Consider the following 17,307-nt stretch of genomic DNA (forward strand, 5'->3'; position numbering starts at 1 on the left):
ACATATGTATATTTATTAATCGGACCTCTCGCATGTCTTTAGTTATTGTTGCAATATCAAGGTTTGAAGACGCAAAATCGATAGAATCGTACGAATCGATATTATACTGAAAGAACTGCAAAAATAAAGTTTAGTTCCGTTATTATTTCCCATTTCGCCGACTTCTAAATCCAAACCGCTATGCAAAGGACGTATATATTTTTTTGTTCCTTATTTTTTTTTTTCTCTCGTTTCCTCACTTCTCGCGTTTTTCCCTTTTGTCTTTTTTTCTTCTTTAAGCTAAAGTTAATTATCTCGGTAGATATTTATTACCTCTTTACAAAAATCAATTCTTAAACTTATACAGGGTGGCTCGATGCAAATTCACAATATCTTGAAGTCTGATGACGATGACATTGTCAAATTAACAGACCTAAACTGATATGCTTCCAAAGGGGCATCTCCAGCTACCGTTAGCTTTTTTATTCCCCGCGGCCAAGGTCGTCGTTAAAATAACCTATCCTCTTCCTTCGTTCGCTATATAAAAGCATTATTAGATTATTCACAATTAGCGCAACTGAAAATTCTTTTATTATTTCGCAATCTACGCCTTCATTTTCAAAGTGTATAAACAACCGGAAAACTGAATTCCGGCGCGCGCCATTTGAACAGCTAACGATTGAACCAGGTAGTCAATGTATTGTCCTAGATCAGTATTCAGACAAAGGCGTGTAAAAAGACAAAGATACACGCATACTGACACAAAGCGATCGTTCAACCCCGCCCTTCTTCAAACTCTGGAAACTCACGAATGGGATTTCTCCATTCGTCCATTTTTACTACTACGAAATGCGCGCGCACCGGAAGTTAATCTTCCAATTCTTGTGTACATTTTGAAAAGAAAGCCACAAATTGATAAGTGGTAAATAAATTTTCTCGTTTCTTTTCATGTGAAGATTGTACACAGCGCCGGCCCTGATTGTACACCTGTATATTATCAACGTAGATTGATAAACATTGTCAGCTCAAAGGTGCTTCATCATTAGAGATACGATTAGCAAAAACACATCCGTTAACGTAGGTCAATCATTATATGATCGCATACCACCTTTGTTTTATTCTCGTTTTTTTCTTTTTTTTTTTTGTACAACTGATAGAAATCACGATCGAAAGAAAGTACAGTGTCTAGTCTGAACGAAGAAAAATCATTATAACGTGTACTGTATACTCTTCAACATCTGTGAATTCGTATCAAGTCAGGTTTTACACACGCGACGTGTCAATGGTTTCCTTCTCGTTTCAACGACTATATGCTATAGGTACATAATGTATAGTTAATTTGATAGGTATACATGTATATATCTATGTATATATTCTGTTCATATATTACACACACACGCACACACACACGCGTACATGGAATATTATTATTAACGCATCGATGCTATGCTTTTGTTGTATCCATAGACATTACGGTTAATTGCTATCATTTTATAATATATCTAAAATATTTTTAACACTTAGCGATGCGCGAATGTGTGTGCCTGTGTATACATACTTATTTTTTTTTTTTCTTTTTTTTATTATCGGCTCATCCTTCCACCGGAGTTGCGTGAGACAAAACTTTTTTTATTTTATGTTAAATAGGAAGGCAGCTGCTTCACGTGCGCTTATAGGAATCCAAGGATATTCAGTGTCCTCTGTTTGCGCATATAGCGCTTAATTTATTTTTCGCAGAAATTAAACAAATACGATATATGTATAGGTATAACTAATTACAACGTTCACAGAAAATTGGTAAGAAGTTAAGGTCACCTTAATACTTGTACGGCTAAAGACTGTTTTAATTGTACATACAGAACGATTCGTTCGACTGGATACGATTAAAAATAATGTACAGTTTAAACGTAAGACATGCAAATAAATCTTGTATCATTGAAAGCTATGCTTTCCCACGCGACCCTGGCTAAAGTGCAGCCTACTACCATTTGACCATATACAAATATATAAGCATTAAACATGTAATATATTATCGTTATAATATATATAATATATATACGCGTTCATATATATTATATATAATATATATAATATTATAATATATATTAATATCCTAAGATAATTATTGTATGAACCATCTTTCGAAAAGGAACGATGAAATGAAAAAGAAAAATAAAAAAAAAAAAAAAAAAAAAAAAAATTAAAAGAAAATAGGAGAGAAACGCTTGCTTTAAATAGTTGCCACTTATTCGACCTAAATCGGAGGTACTAATGCCACTCAAAAAAACTCCAGTTAACTGTTCCTCTTATTCGACAGCCTCGGCGTGACTCTTTCCGATTTTGTTCGCTTTTCCCAACGAACGTTATTCGTCCAAGTCGAACAAGTCTATCGAATATTTTCCGTGCATTACATTCGGACAGCACCTCGGATAAGATATCGTGGACTCTTGTGTTATGGAATGATAAAATATCTTGCTCATTTTGTTTTTTAAACTTTAGATACGTTCATGATTTTTCTTTCTTCTCTTTTTTTTAATCTCTTAAGTATAAAGTTGTATAATCTAAGTAGACGTTAAGTACTGAAAGGTCGCTGAAAAAATCAGGCAGTGGGAATCGAACGGAGATGAAAAAACAGCTGCATCACGAAGGTGAACGTGCATCGATCGCCGTTCTGATATTTTTAAAGAGTGTCATAGCGTTAATTAATCTCTTTCGCGTATAGTGCTAGGTAATATGCCATCTTTTTTTTTTTTTACATTTTTCTTCTTTTTCGTTTTTCTTAAATCGGATTATACATTTATGTTGCCGCCGTGCAAGCCGCTACCGCTGCTACCACTTTTATTTATTTATTTTTTTTTCCACGTAGTTTATTTAAGCTGCGTAACCATTATTGCCATTTACTACCTCCAAAAATATCAGAACTCAGAAATTACAGCAAAGAGCGCAACTGCCACGCATACCGTGAACGCTTGTATCGGTGAGACGTCGTGTTCTCGTATTGTTCTCTCGTTTGCAAATCACTTGAAACCAATTGAGAGATTATTGTGTTTTATTATAAATATACTCAGCGGTTCGAGTGACGTTACCGAGTGTAATAATTGATTTCCATTATTGCCAGCGCTACTTTCTGCGTTTTGTTGCTCTCTCGGTAACATTGTAAATGACAACGAAACGAAAACAACGTGTATGAGATACTTCCGAAGACAATTATCTTTTTATCTCGCTTTTCCATAATATGGCACATTGGCGTGTTGTTTTCCTTTCACATTGTCCCGTAGATAATTTCTCATGGTACGAGCAGATAATAAACTCATATCACTTCTATCTACTTAAATGTTATATCTAATTATAACATTGCTTTATACATATCGTAGATCGTTAAATATGGTCGTGGTACACCACCAGCGATATAAAGAGACGACGAAACAATGATACTCCGTTTTCGCGATATACCTATCTCCCTATGGACAGATTTTATTTCCATATATCACTAAGATGTAAATTTGTATACTGTTTTTTTTTTTTTTTTTTTTGCTGGATATTTCTTTTTCTTTTCTCAATCTTCGGAAGAACCTCGGATCTGAAAGATATCTTACACTAACAAAATACTATGAGATTCTTGAAGAACGGACAATTAAAGACCAGTTTCAAAATTAAAATGTTTGTAGACCAAGGTGATTCGATTATTCTTTAACTTCAAAGTATTTGTATGTAGGATTTTCGTATCCGTTTATTTGCATGTTCGCGACATGCCGTTCCTCCGGTGTAGCCGCTTGATCAACCTCGATGAAACCCTGTTTAAGAATCACGCGTATAATATAATTAAGTGTTCTTATTGCGCTCAGTGTACACCTGATACTTAAATCAGTATTGCTCATAAAATGATGTTCGTTTTTTAAAGTAAGATATAGTTATTTAAATGTACCTGACTGTGGGGGCTCCTTGCACTGCGTCTTTTAAATACCGCGACACCTACGATCGCAGCAGCCATAAGTGCAATTCCAGCAAACGCAAGTGTGAAGTAGACGGATCGACTTTCCCTGTGATAAGCCTCCCTTCTCAGAGAGTAACCCTGCATTTACAGGGAAACAGACAAGAAACATTTCATTTGTCAATATAATATTATTGACATAGTAAAAATCATTTATTACATTTATCAATCAATCTTACCGGTTCAGAATGAGAAATGTCATGTGTCATACTATGTGCTGCCCTAATCAGTCCTTCGCTGTGCATAGCGGCTACTGCTGACGGTTGTTCTGGTTGTTGTTCAGTATCTTTATTATCATTTATCGAGTCATTCTCTTCTTGCTGCGCCTGTTCGGTACGTAATTCGCCGCGTTCTGCTTTGCGTTGCTCTTTGCGTGCTCGTTCAAGTTGCTTCTGATGCTCTTTTTCTAAAGGGAACAATAGATTTTTATTGCAATAAAAATTATTGCAATAAAAATTTACTCTCCGAGTAAATAGTTACCCTGCTGTTTGCTGGTAACGTCAGCCTGATATTTATCTAAAATGGCTGCTTCCGCTTCTCGCGTCATCGCTAACAGCAGTCCTGGAGTCTCATCTTTGCTCCTGAGGGCCAAAACGTAATCATCCATAAGGCGGCCAATTTTCGCGCTTAAATCAGGATACCTAAATGAAATAACGAACGAAAAAATCCTTCATATAGTATTCTATAAGGCAAAAATACGTTCCTCTCTTTCGCAATTCTCAAGATCTAGCACGTTGATACATTGTGATAGCGACGTTTCATTAAACTGACACGTTACCGTTCTAGCATCAAGAGACTCTGATTGGTGATTCTATCGATTTCCGCCAAATGTTCTAACGTGGCTGGCTTTTCACGCTGAGCTTGTTCCAAGCTGCTGTCCAGCAGATGTTTGTAGTGGGCGATCGTGTGATGTCTATCTTTGTGCAGAGCTCGAAGAAGTTTCTGCAGGCATTTCTGGATACGATGCATCTGAACGGAATAGACAGAAAAAGCTTGTAATGTATTTATTATTTGTAAATGTAGAAAATTCAATGGGGCACCTACGTTTGGTGGTGTCTCATTCAAAGCAGCAGTGTAGCACGACATTGCCTCGTCGTTTCTTTGCTTGACGGCTTCCTGCAACATTAACACAGTTCTATAAAATTTTTTACCATTCCTTGGAATCCAATTCTCTTTGATTCTCTTTTACAACAAACATACCTGCACTCTCTGTTGATGCATAGCGCTAAGCTGATGCTTCTCAGCAGCCCCGCTTTCCTCGAGAGCAGCAACAGTCTCCTGGAATCGCGTGGTCATCCATCGTTTGAACGCGTCAGCAGCGACCGGGTCGTGGGCACGGATGTCCTGATACTTTTCCTCGAGATCACTCCAGTCCTTCATCACCTGAAAACGTTGTAGCACAAAGATTTCGACACTAGTGTCCCGCGTGATTTGAATTGCCCTTTGAAAACTCTTCATTGTCCCTCGCTAAGCGATACTACTGTAAAAAGGGCCAAGCTAAACGATAACACCAACCGCTTACTTTTGTCACTTTCTCCTTGTGCACCTCCTCCAGCCTCATTTGTGCTTGCTTGTAGCTCTGGTGTTCCGAACGAGGGTCGAAATGAGTTAAATACGGATCAGGTGTGCTCTGAGACTGAGGGGATTGTTGCGTGCTGGTGCTGACCGGTAGCGGCATCGCGGTGGCATCCAGTTTCGGCTTCTCCGTCGTTGAAATCGTTGTTGGTAACCGACTACAAGATCGTCGCGATTGGTTAACAAGGGTCTTCGGATTAATCGTACAAGGGGGATAACGAGGATTTACCTTGTCGTAGTGTCGTAATCATCCAGATACTCTTCGTCGCTCTCGTCATCGTCGGGTTGATCGTTGAGCACGTCCTCGGAATCAGCGTCGGAATCGTCATCGTCGTCCGCGTCGGCATCCATGTCATCCTCGTCGTCAAGATCATCCTCGTCCTCGTCCAGGTCCTCGTCCACGCCTTTCGGAATCGGTAAGTCGATCGGTTTCTTCGCTTTCATATTCTCTGTAAATCATTCGGAAACGATCGTTGAAATTCCAATTCTCCTCGAATAGAATCGTTAAATTGAATTCTCTCGAAAATGAAGCCGAGTATGAAAGAATGTTACTCTACGTTTCTCGCTTATTTTAGTGGATGGAACGATCCTGCGAGCGGTGGCATTGCGAACGATCCCCGTGTAAAGGAGGTGGATCTGAAAATTCGCGAAGCATAGGCTTTTTGCGTTCCCCACCCTGAAAAACTCTAATTTGTCTCTGTTATGTTGAAGAGGACAAGCCGTCTTGGCTAACTAGGTTCTCGAGATGTTCCATTCTCCGAGAATAGACACGCTGATGAGCTGACTTCTCGAGTTCTGCAAAGGCAGACAAAAGCTTTGCCCGGCGTATCCTCATCGCTATCCTTTTATCTGGGTCACGCGGTGGTTGTGACGGCAATTTTTTTCTCCCTTCACTCTCTCTCGCGGAATACAATATTGCGCCTGTTCATATCGACAAAAGTCTGCGGGTTTCCTTTTTTCGGTAGAAAGAAACAGGAAGATTTGATCGACGATATCGAAAAGAACGGAACTCAATCAACGGGCTTCGCTTTTCCACGTAGACGGGGAGAGGAAATACGCTTTGCTCGATCGTCCGTGAAAATTGCCGCGGTAAAAAACCTTCCACCTCGACTCTCGGCTCATTTAAAAATAACGGTATAAACAAATTCCTGCGAGCAAAGAATTTCATTCGATAGAGAAATATTTTCTCTGCAAGGTACATACGTTTCTTCAAAGGAAACGGTACTTTCGGGGGTAGGAGGAGCTCCCAGGACCCTAATTCTAAAGACACTAACTTAGAAAAAAAATGTAATAAAATTTGGAAGTGGATACATTCATTCTATGCTCTTTTTGTGGCCCATCCCTTAATTACGTTAATGACTATGATACTTTTGGTATGAAATTTCGGTGAGTCGTCGCGACCCGGCCGAAGGGTTCGGGATGTATTTCAAGTTTTATTGCCGTAGACGAGACGATGAGAGACGGTGATTCATCGGTCGTTTCTATTGATTTGAAAAGTACGCAGGGTGGTAACACGGTCGCGTGTGTATGTACAGCGAATTGGCTGGCGTACAAACCCTCCCACGATGGGCAAGCAATATTGGATCGGGTTTATTAGCTATAAGGTATCTCGGTATCGTACGTGGAAAAGAAAAGATGCGCAGGAGCGAGGAGAAAGAGGCATAGTGCCCATAGTTTGTTACGTTGCGCGCAGTCGTCGACGGACGGGTTATTGATTGTACGAGAGCGAGGGAGATAGAAGTGACAGGGGATGAAACTGACGGGAAGAAGACGGAGAATCGAGATACAAGCTTATTTGAAAAATACCGTGATTCCATTCGCGAATTTCTATACGACGCAGTCAAATTCAATAGAAGAGAAATATACAGGGTTATTGGAATTGAATGTCGCACATCTTCAAATTGAAATAAAACGCAAATTATTTCATACAGTAGACTTTGTGTTAAAATAAAGAAACCATAGAAAAATCGCATACTTTGCATTTTATTTCAATTTGAAGATCTGACATTAAATTTGGATGACTCTATAGTATAGGGGAGGCAGAATAGTCGAGAAATTCATTTAATAAAATAAGTCAAGAATCCGACTTTTCTCTATAATTTACACATTTTCAAATGTTACGAGTATTTCAAGTACTCATCGATACATTCTTTTCGAATAATCCCGTACAGTTATTTTCTTTGTGCACTTACGGTAACGCTTGATTGAAAATGGCTCAAAGCCGAGGAAATGAGAATTTTTATTGACGCTCGAACGAGGAATTAATAGATACTGAATATATTTCAATATTTTTTCCCTCCCTTCGCTCTTCGCCTTCCTTTCCTTCGTAGCGATCACTTTAATCTTCCGAAACTTGACATTTTTATATCCAGTAAAGAAAGTTTTTAAAAGTTTCTTCACGGTTTCTTCCAAAAGTTTGCAAATTTTTATCATTGTATCGCTTATTCTAACAGAGTTCCCTAATCTTCGTTCCTAGTGTAAAGAAATCAAAACGACCAGAAAGAACATGTTCCAAGGTAACAGAGATCTGTGACATGGATATCGAACTACGTAATAATACTGCCCTCTTTATTTGTCGATCGAATTACAATAACACGTACCTACTGTTCCTCTTGCACGCCAAATGTTCAGTTGAAATGATCGATTCGATGTCCGCGTATGTTTTCATGCTATACACACTTATCTATGAAAACTCGCGGCTTCCAATGAAACATATTTGGTAATTACACAGAACATGGTCGTTGAGTTTTCAGATGGGTTCTTAGTATCTATCAGGGAAGCAATTTCCTATATCTATAGGAAAATTGACAAGTTTAGTCTAGCCTAGAGCCTAAGTACCATGCGTCGCCGACTCTCCGGACGAAAATTACTAAGGATTTACATATTAAGTTTGTACTACATTCACGTAATTACCAAATATCTTTCAGGTTCCAATGCTTTCTTTGAGCTTCGTTCATGCAATTCAACGCGAGAGCTCTATTCAGCGCGCAGAACCGTTGATGAATGAATATGGTGGAATGAGAATGTACGTACGTTACGTACCTTTCAGGTGTTTCGGGCAGCACACGAACTCGACACCAGAGAACAAGGATATACCGCAGGGTAGCAGCATCGCGAAACTCCTCAGGTTCATGTTTCTCTCTCTGCAGGTGTCTGCCGCGGTTGTGTTCCATCTGAAACAGACATGTCCGAGTTACAGTACTCCTTGTCTGATAAACGTATCTGTAACGATGCTGGCCGGGTCAGTCGGTGAATAAATCATTATTGAAATTAGGAAAATTATAAAATTATAATTCTGTTTAATAAACCTAGGAAACCTGGCCTACCGCAGACGAAAATCCTAGCTACGCCAATGACAATAGCCACTCCAAGTAGGAGATTATCGAACTGTGAACTCCAATAAGGTGAAACGTGTGCCAAGATGGATAGAGTTACGTGGTGTCGGATAGGCAAATCGATACAATAGAGGCGTTGCAGTGTCTTCTTTGATATTTGCTTGCTTACCGGTGAGATTCCCAACATTTTGTCTGATTGTGGAGATGGTCGAAGAGGCAGCCTTCTGGCACGAGTAACGCATCACTTTGGAACGGTCCCTCTAGGAAAAGAAAAGCATATTTCTTGTATTTCCTGAATAGAGTGTGACTGCATTCTAAAATCCGGTCATTGTTTGTTATATTTATTTACTTACTAAACGGGATTAACTCTTTAATACAAAGTTTGACAAAAATAATATTAAGAACCTTCGTGAATATAAGATAGAAACGGTATAAGATATTTAATTAGTATATTTAATTAGAAAGCTAAAGGGTAGAACCCCCTTAACACCGGCTCTCCCGCTACAACATACTCGACGATCCAAAGGAATCAATACGGCAGAAACTGAGAATCAGAGTCACTCGCTGGGGTCGTTCACGGATAAGCTTGTAAGTTAACTCGAAGCTGATGGTTATTTTAAATAATTCTTCTGATTTTTCCTTCGTAGATTTGCATACATACCGAGACATCTGTAAGGCTTCACCCAACGCGACAATTTACATTTAGTCCTTCCTGGCTTGCACCATCCACTAACCCTCACGTAGTGCGAGGACTCGACGATGTTGGTAATGTCTCTCTTCGGGTATGCCTAGAACACGATACCAATTCGATCATCCATTAACCGCGCATTACGGATTTAATAAAGGGAACATTTTATTGCAGATGAGAAAGCGTCGAAGATTGCAGCGTTCATTCGGTGCACTCGAATGCGGTTGCAACCATTGGCGTAACTTGGGTGGTCTATCTTAATAGGCTAAATTCTATCTTAATAGAAATGAATATGTAAATCCAAACTTGGGTTAATCAGAGCATCCATCAATGGTACAATTCCCAGGAAATTGAAACGTCATTTCATTTATTTCAGGAAATTATGGATGATCCTTCTCAATGCATGTCAGTCAATCTTGTGTATTATTGGTAGAATTATCAAACCTATTCAAATTTCTGTCCATCATGGCTGTTTCTTAAAATTAATTTCAATAGTTAATTAATTAATCCCTTACCTTCTTGCAATATTCGAGGATCTCTAACTTGTCTGTCATGCAGCTCTTCTTGTCGGTCGAGGAAACCCAACGACCCTGTTCGCCCATGTGTTGCGCCAGATACACCTCTCCAGCTTCGCATAACGTGGCCACCTTCGCAAACCGTTTAAAGTAATTGCTAATTTAATTAATTCACATAAATTTAGATAAATTCATTTGCTTGCTCGGACGGATTCGAAGAAAATATTCTGTCGCGTGTATGAAAAAAGGATGAATGGGAAGTCGATGAGTTTCGACCGGAAGTGACATTCAAACGTATCACGTGTAGCAGTGAATTTCGCGGTGATGTTAAATCCGAGTGTAGAGGGCTCGATGACATTCGTAAGGAAAAGGAAGCGTGAAGTTTGAAGTGGTACTCACCTGGGGCTCTGATCTTCCTCCAGCGGGTGCCAACTCGAGCCTCTCCGACACTGCCTGCAATGCAGAAAGCACACTGACATTCGAACTACCGTGAAATTATACGCTTCTAAGATTTTTCACTATCAACCATCCCTCTACATTTCATTCGTTGAATATTTAAACGAGAATCGATCAATTATAGATATTAACCCTTTAACAGGTTGACTGCCAGGTAAACGCTATTAAAAATTTCGTTAGATATTTTTTTTTTTTTAATTTTATTTATTATTTTTTAAATATTTTGTTATTTCCACTATCCGTTATTTCAAATACCTAATAAAAATAATTTTAATTAGATAAGTAATCAAATTTCTAATAATATAGATAATGGCTTTCTTTGATAATTCAAAGGAGATATGGGTGACATGGCATTCAACGTGTTAAAAGAAAAAAAAGGAAAGAAAAATTACAACATCAAACGTGGGGGATGAAAGGATCTCAACGAAATCCCAGAATCTATCAAATTGTAATTTCCCATTTCGAAGAACAAATATCGTTCCTGTTTCTCCCTGGTAATCTCGTAAAAAAAAATCCCTCTTTCCATCGAGAATTCAGAATACCCTCGTAGCGACCTATAATCGCGTTCTTTCCGGTTTCCCTAATTCCTAAACCGTTTGAACGACCTTTCGAATGCTCGATCGATCGATACAATAAAAGGTATTAAACTAGAGGCCTCGAAACAAGTTACACAGGTAATTAGATGTTGAAACTAAAGAACTGGTTATAAGTATCTTTGATTGTATACTTGGGTGGTGGTTGAGTTCATTTAGATCCCTTGGCATTCGATTAAGTACGAGAGAGGGTGGGTGTATCCCTCTACAAAGGTTCATCTCCAATTCTAAGATTCTAAAATTGTAAGAACTGTGAAATTGTAAAGTTCTAAATTAATTTGTTATTAATCTTTCTCTTAAAAATCCTTCTACAAACTGAACAGATGACTTCTTTCTAAAAAAAAGCAGACTGCATAAGAAACTTAAGTAATTTTGCAGAAGGCTCTTTTAGAAATCGGAGGTTCAGGATTCAGCTGCTAATGGGACTTGCTCGCTGACTTCCAATTCCTTGGGCAATCAAAATTCGTGATTTAATTTAAAAGAAGTTGAAAGTTTCTTGGAAGTGAAAGAAGACGCTGTACGTTTAACTTCACTTTGTAAGAACGTTGATTTTAAATGATTCTTCTTATCTTCGACGACTTTAATTATCAAGATGCCTTAAACTTTCTGCATTGATAATAATAACAATTTTATTATGTATTTTAGCCCTTCGTTGCATTGCGTTTCAAATATTCAATATGAAATGATCAATGAATTGATCGTTCCATTAATTATGAAATTTCATGACATAAAAGTACGGCAAAATGGCACTTATGGTACATGAAATTAAAGCTTAAAGTTTGAGGAAAATGGCTACATAAGAGTTTCATTAATGTCTTTCAGACATGATAGCTGATGACCAGTTCTAGCCTTCCGATAACTGATCATCTCTCATCAACATGTAACCCGGATCAACAAGCAGAATTCCAGTCTAGCAACACCAGTTACTCTTATTACTACCTTGAGGAGAATGCAAAGAGAGATCGTGACATACACCTCGATGTAATTCGCGACGACGTTTACGTCGCATAACGTGTTGGCCACACCTTGACTGCATCCATTGGCGTAACCAAATGGGGTCTAGAATAGCCCTGATCACCCACAAAATATATACTACCCGTTCACCAGAAATAGTTGGAATAAATAAAGAAAAATTCCTCGGGTTGAAACAAATTTTTCATTTCCAGTTTCATGAAGTTTTGACGGCGGACCATGGAGAGAGCCTGAAGTTATTTAAATTCCACAAAATATTCAATAATTCAGCTCCGATTTTAATGTACGAATAGAATATCCAATAACGAACATTATCATAACGAATACACAATACAAAGTTTTTTATCCGCGATATTTAATACACCATTTATGATTGAAAATATTCAATTGGACTTTACATTTTCGTTTGTTACTACGTAAATACATTATCCGTGGAAACGGATGCAAATCCGTTCATTTTTAAATATAGCATATCGGTATTATTATGTTAATTTAAATACAATGGCTCGGTTCTCTTTCCATTCAGAAAGTGAAATACAACCAAAGAAATAATATTTCATTATTCTGTATCATGGTAATGGAAGAGGAACGTATATTACGTAACTGACTAAATATGTATAGCCAAATGACTGTTCTTGTCCCAAATAATCATCAGTTCTCAGCTGATCCATTAATGCTACCCTGAGCATGCGAATTCCAAGGATTTCAAGAGCGTTCGTCAACGTGGTCTCGACAGTGCGTACGCAGCCTCACCGATGAAAGGGTTAAACGATGTTTCACTTGCGCCGCATTGATGAACCTACATCGAGCATTACCTTTTTGTCTGGAAGCTAACCAGCAAGCGTAGAATAATTTCACGCGTGTGGGAGCGTGTCGCGCGAGCCATAACAAGAGAGGCTTCTTACCGATCTCCATTTCTCGGCGAGCAGGATCGAGTGAAATCAGGTTTCTGGCTACGTTTCTGTTCCCATTTCCGCTCGTTCCCTCTCGAATATCATCCTACGCATCTTCCAGTTTAATAACGACAATGCCCAAAGAAGATCTTCAGCCGAAAATTAACCCGGGCATGATATCGCTATGGACCGAGCCAATGTGGTAGGAGTTCCCCTAGTATCGTACGGCATAGCACCTAATGTCGGACATTAGCTTTAAAGAATTGAAATGTGACAAAATTGTTTCAACCGTCAAAATAAAGGCGGTTCAAACAATTTTGTGACATATCAGTTCTTTTAGGTATAGCTAATGTCCGATACTAGGTGCCGTCTCCGTACACCTATCCTAGATAACAACAGGCAAGATTCGCGACAGTTTCCTTTGACACACGTCTGGGAATGCAACCCTTTAAAGCTGATTACCGGACGTTTTATATAAGATTCGATCTAAGTGGATTTACTTAATGCACTTAAAGCGAATCTGACCGCAGCCTTAAGGAGCTTCGAGCACACGCGACACCGCGCGGAACAGTTTTCAGACGCTGACGCACCGAAATCAAACCCTCGTTCCCTTTTTCTTAAGATGCTCTGGAAGATGACTCCAAGAAATTTCACATTTTATATCAGAACCAACGATGGAAACTACGTTTCGACCACCTCTGTCCAGAAGCATCCAGGGCTAACAATTACGTAGGAACAGAAGAATTTAGGTCGTCGTGGTAGCTGTTAATTTATAAGCACCGTCTGCTACTCGAATGACCCTTACGAGCTGTTCGGCGATTTATTAACACCGTATTGTTAAACTTGTTGAAGCGTTCACAGGCGGAATAGAAAGCGACGCCGTACCGAGTGTTGTTCGAGCGAAACGATCAAAAACCTTCGGGTTCTCTTGTTCGAGGCGAAACCCTTGAAAGACGAATGCTTAATCGACAGGCTAACAGGAAAATTATGGAATTCAAAGCATTCGGAAGGATGCTGGTCGTTAAATTGGTCGATAATTGTACGGTGACCCCGCTGCGTCGAGCTTGACATCTTATGACACCAGCCGGTTATGCGGTATGACGTCTTATGACTACGTTCGGGATGAAAGGTGTTTAACCCTTGCAGAGCGGAGCAGAAACTTTCCTAAATTTATATTTAAATTAATGTTGAACTACATAAAATATCTGGTACGGAATCATCTGTATTCACGGAAAAGACCTGGTGTCGTTAATGAATTAACACGCGATCCGATTAATGGAAAAATAAAAAAGCAGGAGAAGAGGAGAAGAAGAAAGCGGGTATAGGGTATTAAAATGAAAGAAGACAGCGTCGTGAAAGGTGACCTTAAAAAAGAATCTGCATGGAAAATGAAAAATGCATTGAAACTCTTTCGTCCTCATTTACTCTGTGCTCCATTACCAGAGCATTTTCTCGTTCGGCAACATGGGGGACAAGAAGTGTGCATTTAAAGCGTCGAAACATCTTTTTTTTTCTCCCTTCTTTTTTACCTCAATCCCGCGAAAACTCCGGCTGTGCGGTAAAAACGAAACCGCGGTTATAATAAGGAAACATCGAAAAGCAAGGGAAAAGCTTTGAACGTGCGTTTCAATCATGCGACACGCGTTTGCCTTTTTAATTGAATCTAGGTGAAGATCGTAATTACGCTGAGAGAAATATAAACGTTCAAATTGAAATGATTCGAGGAACTTTAATCATTTTCTTCCTGATAATTTAAATAATTTCAATTTAAATATCGAACAAATCGATTCAGTTAAAAATTTAATAATAAAATGCTTCGATTGTGATAATACTATTTAAATTTGGCGCGCTAAGTGTTTTAGGGCGGGACACTTTTCGGGAACAGACTTTCCCCTCTATTACAAGCGATCCTATTTCATGAGGATAGCTCGCAACGAGCCACGTGAATTGAACTGTCTCGTGGAATTAACGTTAACAAGAAAATCGCTAGCAAATCCGTTTTACGACTTTAGGTATGTATTTGCAATCTCTAGTTGGTCTGTGCCTCTTATGGGAGTTTCGCTTATGTTCGTTCGTGCGTGATAAATTGCGCATACACAACGTTACTTCCCTCTGGGATGGGTGCGCTTTGAAACATTTTAAAAAGCGTCCGTGCTTATTTTTTACGACCAAACGAGAAGATGCACGCTAATTCAATAAGATTGTTAACAATTTCAATTTATGGAGTTAGGTTAGATCCATCTACTTGATTAAATGACAATCGTGTACGATGCACGTGAAATTCACTTAAACGGTGTTCGGACAACTAGTAGTCAATTTGAATTTGCCGCCATATTCTTTATGGCGGTTTTCAAAAGGTGACACTTCGCAACTGATAAGTAGACAGTATATTGTTTCCAATAAAGATACCAATGATATTTAAAAACCCTAAAAGTGACGTTCGATCGTAAACGCGTAATTACACCGTATCTCTTTTCGTTGCAACGAAAGCCATTAATTAGTGTCAACTGCTAGAGCGTTCAATCAACCGGTTTATGACAGCTTATAATTCCCTTTGCAATGTTTCTAATCGTTAGGAAAAACTACGTTTCTGATTTAAAATCTGAAACGGTTGCTCGATAAAAACGACTAATTAACATTGCCGTGTTACGATACATGACATTAACGATGAAAATAGCCGGCAAAGTAGCGAGGACGGATATTGTACACGATGTACAGTCGGAGAGAAAATTAAACGGACGAGTTGCGGGCACGAGTGTTTTTCATGGTTGATCAGAAAAATGTTTATTATAAATCTAAATTTAATTACTATACAACAAATATTTCAAAGTAGATTGAATTCATTTTTAACCCTCTTAAAATGGATGCTCCGGAAGTGACACGCCATGACAAATCAAAGGACTTGTTATACCAGATATGTATGGTATATCGATTGGAAGCTGAAAGCTTGTAAAGAAAAATGATTGACAGGTTCCCATTTTATAAAATTGCCTCGTCTTTTAAATTCAATTACTCATTACATATCTTACAACTAAAATTCCTGTTTACATTGATTAGTGTATCTAATTTTTATTTAGTTTGAAAAATATCGATTATCACCACTTGTACGCTTAATTTTATCCCTGACTGTATAACGTCAGATTCGATTAATGCCGCTCGGTCGCATGGAAAGAGCGTTGGAGTACGGTAGGCGTTTGATCGCGTAGTCTTCACCGTAGGCAAACATTCGTCGAGAATCTACGAAGCTGTCGATCGTTACAAGGTACACGGTTTAGTAATGCACTCGAAATGAACGCATCGAGTATCGCGAGGCATCGATTGACAGGTAGCAGGGTTTAATCGGCGAGCATTTCAAAGGAACCATTCACGGGACAAGTGCAGCGTAGCCACTACATCGATCGTGATGCGCGTTGCGCGTGACATTTGTCGCTTGTTCGTCGACAAGGTAAAAGAAGAAAGGAAAGAAAAAAAAAAATCGAGAAACTGACAAGGAGAAAAATATTATTCGAGACGATGATCGATTCTCGTTCGTTTCACACCTTTCGTTACCTTCGTGTTTTCACGATCGTACGTGTAAATGATACTGTTACTCACCTGGACCCGGCAGACCATCAAGACGCCCAGCAGTGCGGGCACCAGCATCCCCTTCATCTTTCCTTCCTTGGCTGACCTTTTTTAAACTCCCTCGATAAGATGTTCGTTGAGATCCCTTGCTTGACGATACCGCTTCACCGCGATCTTTTACGCAGGATCCGACGATGCACCGATTAACAAACGTCAGAAACGTCGCTGAACAAATTTACTTGTACCCGGGACACCATTCACCCGCTGTATACGAGAGCACAGCGTACTACTGTGACACTGCTGCTGGGTGGGTCGCTTGACAAGAAATCAAGATGGCGGCGGAGCGCGGCGCCGATGCCGCTGAAACGATTCGACCAATCAGAAACCGTCTTAGTTGGATGACCGCGTTGAAGGGTGCATTCACATGCGCGCAGTGGTCAGTCAATAATGTGGCGGGAATATCGTGATTTCAAACGATGCACTTTGACTCGTGCACGTAACTGTTAGATTTTATATAAGATTCTTCCGAGTAATTATTCTTAACAAGAGTTTTAACACTGAATCGTGAATTACCGTTATTGAAACAGTTAGTAGAATGAATAATATTCACTGAAGAGTAAGATAAAATATTAATAACAAAAGGATGTTTTCAAATAAATTTTAAGAAATAAGATCCGCAGACAATGCATAAATATTCGATCAAACTTTAAATTTAATCCATTTACATTTCGACAATGGAAATGAAA

At 39.0% G+C, this 17,307-nt stretch overlaps 1 protein-coding gene across 3 annotated transcripts; it reads right to left on the bottom strand.

Annotated features, from left to right (window-relative positions):
• Positions 1–1,088: 1,088 nt before the first annotated feature.
• Positions 1,089–16,871, bottom strand: Appl (amyloid-beta-like protein). Of its 3 annotated transcripts, none has more exons than XM_034333684.2 (15): positions 16,592–16,871; positions 10,483–10,536; positions 10,084–10,215; positions 9,542–9,668; positions 9,050–9,140; positions 8,588–8,718; positions 5,775–5,994; positions 5,493–5,703; positions 5,171–5,344; positions 5,015–5,086; positions 4,749–4,939; positions 4,451–4,611; positions 4,150–4,376; positions 3,905–4,051; positions 1,089–3,773 (listed from the first exon to the last, which is right to left on the bottom strand). In XM_034333684.2, the coding sequence occupies exons 1-15, from the start codon at positions 16,646–16,648 to the stop codon at positions 3,663–3,665; spliced, it is 2,106 nt and encodes a 701-aa protein (XP_034189575.1). In that variant the 5' UTR covers positions 16,649–16,871; the 3' UTR covers positions 1,089–3,662. The 3 variants fall into 3 exon arrangements, with proteins under 3 accessions (XP_034189575.1, XP_034189577.1, XP_034189574.1); XM_034333686.2 differs by having other exon boundaries at positions 4,451–4,551; positions 5,171–5,353; XM_034333683.2 differs by having other exon boundaries at positions 5,171–5,353.
• Positions 16,872–17,307: the final 436 nt, after the last annotated feature.

Source organism: Osmia lignaria, chromosome 2, assembly GCF_051020975.1.
Source record: "Osmia lignaria lignaria isolate PbOS001 chromosome 2, iyOsmLign1, whole genome shotgun sequence".
In the NCBI taxonomy this organism is placed as follows: Eukaryota; Metazoa; Arthropoda; class Insecta; order Hymenoptera; family Megachilidae; genus Osmia; species Osmia lignaria.